The following is an 8,367-nucleotide window of genomic DNA, read 5'->3' as shown; positions in this document are numbered from 1 at the left end:
TAAGAAGCAGAAAGCAGAGAGTAGGAATAAACGGACAGTTCTCCCAATGGAGGGCTGTAGAAAGTGGAGTCCCTCAAGGATCGGTATTGGGACCTGTACTTTTCAACTTGTTCATTAATGACCTAGAATTAGGAGTGAGCAGTGAAGTGGCCAAGTTTGCTGACGACACTAAATTGTTCAGGGTTGTTAAAACAAAAAGGGATTGCGAAGAGCTCCAAAAAGACCTCTCCAAACTGAGTGAATGGGCGGAAAAATGGCAAATGCAATTCAATATAAACAAGTGTAAAATTATGCATATTGGAACAAAAAATCTGAATTTCACATATACGCTCATGGGGTCTGAACTGGCGGTGACCGACCAGGAGAGAGACCTCGGGGTTGTGGTGGACAGCACGATGAAAATGTCAACCCAGTGTGCGGCAGCTGTGAAAAAGGCAAATTCCATGCTAGCAATAATTAGGAAAGGTATTGAAAATAAAACAGCCAATATCATAATGCCGTTGTATAAATCTATGGTGCGACCGCATTTGGAATACTGTGTACAGTTCTGGTCGCCTCATCTCAGAATGAATATTATAGAGTTGGAAAAGGTTCAGAAGAGGGCAACCAGAATGATCAAGGGGATGGAGCAACTCCCTTACAAGGAAAGGTTGCAGCATTTGGGGCTTTTTAGTTTAGAGAAAAGGCGGGTCAGAGGAGACATGATGGAAGTGTATAAAATTATGCATGGCATTGAGAAAGTGGATAGAGAAAAGTTCTTCTCCCTCTCTCATAATACTAGAACTCATGGACATTCAAAGAAGCTGAATGTTGGAAGATTCAGGACAGACAAAAGGAAGTACTTCTTTACTCAGCGCATAGTTAAACTATGGAATTTGCTCCCACAAGATGCAGTAATGGCCATCAGCTTGGATGGCTTTAAAAGAAGATTAGACAAATTCATGGAGGACAGGGCTATCAATGGCTCCTAGCCATGATGGCTGTGCTCTGCCACCCTAGTCAGAGGCAGCATGCTTCTGAAAACCAGTTGCCGGAAGCCTCAGGAGGGGAGAGTGTTCTTGCACTCGGGTCCTGCTTGCGGGCTTCCCCCAGGCACCTGGTTGGCCACTGTGAGAACAGGATGCTGGACTAGATGGGCCACTGGCCTGATCCAGCAGGCTCTTATGTTCTTATGTTCTTCCCTTTTTGTTGTCCTCTTCTATTTCTGTACAGTAACTATTGTAATAGTTTTCTTTGTCCCTATGTACTAGTCGCTGTATTGTTGCATGTAAGGTTCTAACCATGTTTCTATCTCCTTTTGCTTTTGCTTTCCTTCTCTCTTTAACCATTTTAAGTGTTTCTTCAGTCATCCATTGAGGTCTTTCTCTCTTGTTAATGAGAGAATTGTCTTTTTGCATTCTTCCCTGATAATGTCTGTGACTTCACTCCATAGTTCTTCTGGTTCTCTGTCAACTAAGTTTAAAGCCTCAAATCTGTTCTTTATTTGATTGTTATATTCTTCTGGGATGTTATTTGAATTGTATTTTGGCATTATGATTGCTTTGTTGTTGTTCTTTAGCTTTACTCTGATGTTTGATATGACCAGTTCATGATCTGTACCGCAGTCTGCTCCTGGTCATGTTTTTGCAGAAAGTATGGAACTTCTCCATCTTCTGCTCCGAATTATATAATCAGTTTGATTCCCATATTGACCATTTGGTGTTGTCCACATGTACGGTCGTCTTTTTGGTTGATCAAAACGGTGTTTGCAAGAAACAAATTATTAGCTTCATAGAACTCAGTAAGTGTTTCTCCTGCCTCATTTCTATCTCCTAAGCCCCATTTCCCCACAATTTCTAGTTCTTGTCTGCTCCCTACTTTTCCTTTCCAGTCCCCCATGATTATCAGCACATCTTGTTTTGGTGTGTGATCAATTTCTTCCTGTACGTCTGCGTAAAATCTCTCTAATTCCTCTTCTTCTGTGTTATGCTGTTGGAGCATAGACTTGGATGATGATTATATTGACAGGTTTTCTGTTAAACCTATTAATGGGGGCGGGGAGGCAAATAAACTACAGGTACTTGTCTACCACCACCATCTGCCTTCTGCTGCTTGTGGTAGGTTCAGGTGGGTGGGAACAATGTAAGTCAGCAAAGCCACACATAGAGAGAATATAAGAATTGAGCCCTGTTGGATCAGGTCAGTGGCCCATGTAGTCCAGCATCCTGTTTTCACAGTGGCCAACCAGATACCCATAGGAAGCCCACAAGCAGGACCCGAGTTCAACAGCACTCTCCCCTCCTGCTATTTCCAGCAACTCTATTCAGAAGCATACTGCCTCTGGCCATGGAGGCAGAACATAGCCACCATGGCTAGTAGCCATAAGTAGCCTTATCCTCCATGTATTTGTCTAATCCTCTTTTAAAGCCATCAAAGTTGGTGGCCGTCACTGCCTCCTGTGGGAGCAAATGCCATAGTTTAACTATGCTCTGTGCATAGAAATACTTTCTTTTTTCTGTCCTACACAGAAGTGTAGTTGTCCAGGGTCTCAGGGAGTCTTAGACCCCTTACTTTTGGGGAACCAGGCTCCCAGCAGGGTCCCTGTGTCTCCAGCATCCTACGAGCCAATCAACATGAAAGGGGAACGTGTCAGCCAGTGAGAAGAGTCTTCTAACATACTTCCTTGCCCTTTACTGCTGATTGGAGCCAATCAGAGTGAAAACAGGTAAGTCAGCCACTGAGAACACTCTTCTCAGTAGCTAACACTCTTTCTTGCTTATTGGCTCCTAGGGACTTCTGTTGTTGTGGGAGAAGGTGTTAACAAGGATGTCATTCTCAATCCAGCAGCAAAAAAGGGGGGAGCGTGGTTGTGACTAACATGAAGAGACCCCACACCTCTGAATATGTCACTACGCTACTGGTCCTGAATCTTCTAACATTCAGCTTCTTTGGATGTCCACAATTTCTAGTTTTATGAGAGAGGCAAAAAAACTTCCCCTTCTCTATGCCATGCATACTTTTATATATGTCTGTCATGTCACCTCTTACTGACCTTTTCTTTGAACTAAAAAGCCCCAATGCTGCAACCTTTCCTCATAAGGGAGTTCCTTCATCCCCTTCATCTTTTGGTTGCTCTTATCTGAACCTTTTCCAACTCAATACCCCGCCCCCGATCTCCCCAAGGTACAGGTCTCTTCCCTCCCCCCATAACCTTCCCCATCCCTTCTCTCCTGATGTCACCTCCGTTCCTGCCTACGCGCAAAGCACAAACGAGCCGGCAAGCAGCTTCTGCCGAGTGAGAGAAACAGAGAGACCCGCACGCCCCAAGGCTGCAGACTGCCGCCGAGGGGACGTGCTCCTAGGGCTGGGATGAGGCGCCTCTGGTGTTCTGCTCCCCATCTGCTTTGGCAGATCCCGGAGAAGGCAAAGCTGATGTCAGGAGCTGCCAGAGGGGGCTGGCAGCGCTGGAGCTGGAGCGACTGCGAGCGGAGAGGCAGAAGCGAGGGAGGGCGCGTGAGAAGAGCGTTTTTCCAGGCATTTAAATTTTTTTCCCAGGCTTAGGGCACCTCTGGCACCCCTCAAGCGTTGCGCCCTCCTGCCACCTTTACCTTGCTTACTGTGTTACGCCGGCCCTGTTCAGAGACATGTTACGTTTGGCTTGAAGTTGCTGTAGGTGTCAACTTTTCTTCTCTTTTAGCGTTTTGAACTTTCAAGCAAATAAGGAACTGGGAACTAGGAATCAACTTCAGCGTCGTCAAGAAAAGTGAGCGGGGGCTTGACTGCGTCGGTCTCTGATCTGCTCCGCTTTTTTTTCTTTCCGAAGTTGAAGTTTCCGGAAGGACTCCCAAAAAGGCAGTAGGAGGGGAGGAGCCCCGAGGTTACCGGATACTCGCCTTTTTAGGAATGGGGCTCGGCAACCGGAATATTCCTCTCTCGGGGGCTGTAAAAAGCCTCCTCCGAATATCCCCATGGACATTTCCCAACGCCTATTTCGGCGTGCGGAGGTTAGGAGAGCGATCCGCGCTGACAGTCACGACGCGCCCGTTCGCCTGCGCTCCAGTTCCCCTGCGATGCCCAACTTTGCCGTTTCGGAGCGGTACAGAAGCAGGGGCGGGGATCCAGCCACTCCGGGCGCACCATGCTAATTTCCCATGTGACGAGCCTCCCCGGCCGCCCTTCCCTGTTCCTCAGTCCTTATATGGGCAGTGACGTAGTGGGCATTCACAACCTTCCAATAAATACTTAGAGCAAGACTTTCCATCTACTGAGAGCTGCAATTGATTAAAACGGCTCTGCAAGAGACGCCGACTGTTACAACAACATTAACAGCAACTCCTGGGGCTTTGAAACAGGCAGTATCAGAGGGAGACAGATCAAGAGCCTTTCTTTAGATAAATATTTTTAAAAAAAAATATTAGAGAAGCACCCCTTTCCCCTGTCCCTGAACAATAATTACACCACAGGCAAGGCAGAGCTGTTTTCACTGCGGTCCGTAGAGCAAATGATGACTGCCAAGACGGTAGACAAAATCCCAGTCAGTTTGAGTGGGCTTGTGCACCACGTCCCTGAAAGCATTTACTCAGTGGATGACATCGCCACTACCCTGCCAACATCAGTGATCAACTTTCCCAATGGTGACTTGGGAGGACCCTTTGACCAGCTCAGCGGTGTGACAGGAGGTAAGCCGCTCCGGCCCCGTCGAAAGATGACCTTTTGATTCGGACCTTGGGCTGTTCGTGGTGGGTAAGGGTTTTTTGTGGGAGAGGGGGGAAGCAGGGGTAGCAGTACTTTTCCTCTGATGCTCATGTTTCAGTGGACACAAAATTGGGTCTGTATGCATGTGTGTGGGTTTGGTGTTGGGTTTTTTTGGGGGGGGTGGAGCTGAGCTATCAAGGGGCTGATAAAAGCTGCAAACCACCCTTTCTCTTGCCCTAGAGAAATCCCGTTGACTTCCCTGGAGTTTGCACTATAGAAAACACTAGGTTTTTGGTGGAGTTCGTTTTTTTTTAATTTGAACTCTTTTCAAATCCTGAAACTTGGAATAAATTCTCTCCACCCCCTTCTGAAATGCTAAATAAACTGTTCACACACAGTACTAAATATTTGTGTAAGGGCCACGGGATGTTGGGCGCTGTTGTTTGACCTGGGGTAGCCCAACAACCTAACCGTGTGTCTAACAGCACAAGCTTCCCACCGTGACCGGTGGAGTGGGCTTGGCTGCCAAGTAAGTGTGCACAAAATGATTTAGGGATTTTAAGTCATACCACGGAAATCAAACGTGTGAGAGTGTTTAGAATAACCTTTTCTCCCTCAAGTGGGGTTTGTGGGTCGCAGTGAAAGTGAATGCAGTGTGTGAAAGTGACATTTGGATTTCAAGTCGATAGAACCGTCCCTGCGCAGCCTTTTCCCTGGAATTTCTACTTATTTCGAGCGACAAAAGTTAGGGTTGGGGAGCTTTCGCAGCCTGCGCCGCTTGAAAGGGGCCCTCCCCGGGGAAATCGACGCCTGCTAATCCCCCACCCACCAGCATCCCACTCTGTGTCCTGAGACGCGATCTGTAAGCCAGAGGCAGCAGTGTGTGTGTCTATGTGGGCGATGCATGGAGCGACAACTGATGCTAAATTGCCCTGGCAGGGAGAAGACGCTGTCTCGGCACTGCTTGCCACGGGGGCCCTTGAGGACAGCTACGGGGCTCTCAATGATGACCCGCCTTTCTCTCCCCTCCATCCTCCAGATGGCCTGATCGGCGTGGACATGAGCGACAAGAGGTCCCTGGAGCTACAGTACGCCTGCGGCAGCTTCGCACCAACTTCGCGGGGCCAGCCGTTCACCTACATGGGCAAGTTCTCCATCGACCCGCAGTATCCTGGCGCAGGTTGCTACCCGGCCGACGGCATCCTCAACTTGGTGAGCGCCGGCATCCTGCAGGGGGTTGCCGCTCCCTCGTCCTCCTCCTCCTCCGCCAACCCATCTTCCTCCTCGGTCACCTCGTCCTCTGCTGCCTCCTGCGGATCTCCCAACCCGCTGGGCTGCGCCATGGCACCCGCCGCCGGCGATATGGAGCACATGTACTCGCCACCGCCTCCACCGCCTTACTCCGCCTGTGGGGAGCTCTTCCAGCAGCAGCAGCAGCAGCAGCAGGCGCATCCGGACAGCTCATCTGCTTTTCTGACCGCCCCTTCGGGGACCTATCCTCCGCCCCCTTCTTACCACCACTCCCCCAAGACGGTGACGCCCGCTGGAGCCGACGGCAGCTGCCTCTTCTCCATGATCCCGGACTATCCGAGTTTCTTCCCCCCGCCGCCGCCCCCTCAATGTAGCCAACGCGATCTCCACGGCGCCGTCGAGCGCAAGCCTTTCCCTTGCCCGCTGGACTCGGTGCGTGTCCCGCCTCCGCTCACGCCCCTCTCCACCATCCGCAGCTTCAGCCTCGGCACGCCCCCTGCCGGCCTCGGTGAAGGGCCGGTTTCGGGGCCGGTAGCCCGCTTGGTGCCGGGCGCCTACGGCAGCCCGGCCAATTTGCCCTTGCGCCCCATCCTCCGTCCGCGCAAATACCCGAACAGGCCCAGCAAGACGCCGGTGCACGAGCGGCCTTACCCGTGCCCGGCTGAGGGCTGCGACCGTCGCTTCTCGCGCTCCGACGAGCTGACGCGGCACATCCGCATCCACACGGGCCACAAGCCCTTCCAGTGCCGCATCTGCATGCGCAACTTCAGCCGCAGCGACCACCTCACCACGCACATCCGGACCCACACGGGCGAAAAGCCCTTCGCCTGCGACTTCTGCGGCAGGAAGTTCGCCCGCAGCGACGAGAGGAAGCGCCACACCAAGATCCACCTGCGCCAGAAGGAGCGCAAAGTAGCCGCTTCTACCTCCTCCACCGGCCCGGGCCCCTCTTCGGGCGGTGGCGTGCCTCCGCCCGGCTCCATATGCTCAAGCGGCGGCGCCACTCTAACTTCCTGTGCCTCTAAGACCCGGACGCCCTGATGCCGCTGGGGCCCCTTTTGGCCAGGGACTAGGGTTGCGCACGGGGGCCTTTCTACCTTCTGCGATCGACTGATCCCGCCGCCTGGGTGCAGCGTCCGGCAGGTAATTGACAAAGGATTCCCCCTCACCACGCCTCGTGCTTGCTGGGGTGGGCTGCTCGACCAACTCTGTTGTGAGTGATCAGGTCAGACTGGACTTTGGAGAGTGCCCCTTGGCACAGACCAGTACCTTTCCAAAGGAGAGGAGGGAGGGAAGTTATCGGTAAGGGAAAAGGGAAGGACTGTTGTATGCACTTTATACCTTCGCTGACGCTCCCCCAGTCCTGGAGAATTCAGCAGCAAGGATCACTTGTTACTTGCCAAAGCCCTCCACAACCCCTCACAAAATTCTCTCACTCACTCTCACACACACACACATACCAACCAACCAACCTTTGGGTTATTAGAGATGGAAACCTTTCTTATTTTCCTTAGCAGTATAAATACAACTAATAAAGCAGAGGTCCCAAAACACCTTTCCTGGAAAGTAAGTTCCACTGAAAATCTATGAAAGTAAATGTTCCGAGCTGGGCTTCTATGTTACGAGAGAAAAGAGAAGTGCAATGAGGACGGGTCAGCGAGACAGGAGGCATGTGGCAATATCAGGCCTTTTAAAAAATAAAAAGGTACTTTCCAGATTTTAAATGACTATTTACCCACCACCACTGTATATTTCCACCTTCTTTTGAAAAACAAGGCGCACTGTTCTCCACCTCCTCCAAAGATGAGGAGGGTTAGAATCAAGTGGACTGGAGAGGTTTAACATATTATTTAAAGAGAGACTGTACATACCTTCTCTGGTGTCTGGGTGCATGCAATCGTGTTGAAGTGTCCTTGGTGCCTTTTTGGGGGGATGTAGAAAGTGGTTCAGTGATTGCATGGCAAAACTGGTTGCCTTACTAATCATGATGGGGTGGGGTGGGAGGAGAAGAGAATCTTGGATTCCCAGGTTTGAGTATGGCTGTATATTTCTGCCTATTAATATTTGGATTATCCTAGAAACTCTATTTTTGTATGCGCTGGGTTTTTCTTTGTGACTTATTAATTGTTGCTTTTGTAGTATTTTTTTTTAAGGATCATGGGATGTATGTAATCTTTCTAGAGGGATCCTGCACAATGGCTGATTCACCTTAAAAAGGTACGACCACTAACTGGAGCCATCCCTAAGAAAGGTGGTTTTTGTCATGAACATTGTGTAAATAAATGTTTTGTGAACAGAAAAGAAAAACCTGTCCCGTTCCTACTAAATATCTCACGCATTGAGTTGCCCAGTATAGCACATTCATGGATATTGGAAAAGGGGGTGGGTTGTGCTGGGCAGACTTCTAACCTAACATTTGAGAACTCCCCTTCACAGACAAAA

The 8,367-nt window shown here is 50.1% G+C and overlaps 1 protein-coding gene across 2 annotated transcripts; it reads left to right on the top strand.

Annotated features, from left to right (window-relative positions):
* The first annotated feature begins 4,278 nt into the window (after positions 1-4,278).
* Positions 4,279-8,367, top strand: EGR2 (early growth response 2). 2 transcript variants are annotated; one of them, XR_009763754.1, is made up of 3 exons: positions 4,279-4,658; positions 5,714-7,068; positions 7,440-8,367. XR_009763754.1 is itself a non-coding variant. In XM_061634329.1 (2 exons), the coding sequence occupies exons 1-2, from the start codon at positions 4,481-4,483 to the stop codon at positions 6,964-6,966; spliced, it is 1,431 nt and encodes a 476-aa protein (XP_061490313.1). In that variant the 5' UTR covers positions 4,279-4,480; the 3' UTR covers positions 6,967-8,367. The 2 variants fall into 2 exon arrangements, 1 of the variants encoding a protein (XP_061490313.1); XM_061634329.1 differs by having other exon boundaries at positions 5,714-8,367.

Source organism: Rhineura floridana, chromosome 7 (genome assembly GCF_030035675.1).
Source record: "Rhineura floridana isolate rRhiFlo1 chromosome 7, rRhiFlo1.hap2, whole genome shotgun sequence".
Classification (NCBI taxonomy): domain Eukaryota; kingdom Metazoa; phylum Chordata; class Lepidosauria; order Squamata; family Rhineuridae; genus Rhineura; species Rhineura floridana.
Note: the sequence above shows the minus strand (reverse complement) of the source record. Positions and strands in the feature narration are given on the sequence as shown.

What these genes read in the sequence shown, in the direction of transcription:
- EGR2 (XM_061634329.1), top strand. Translation starts at nt 4,481, where the DNA reads ATGATGACTGCCAAGACGGTAGACAAAATCCCAGTCAGTTTGAGTGGG. An exon ending in GCTCAGCGGTGTGACAGGAG is followed by an intron (nt 4,659 to 5,713) that starts GTAAGCCGCTCC and finishes TCCATCCTCCAG; the next exon opens with ATGGCCTGATCGGCGTGGAC.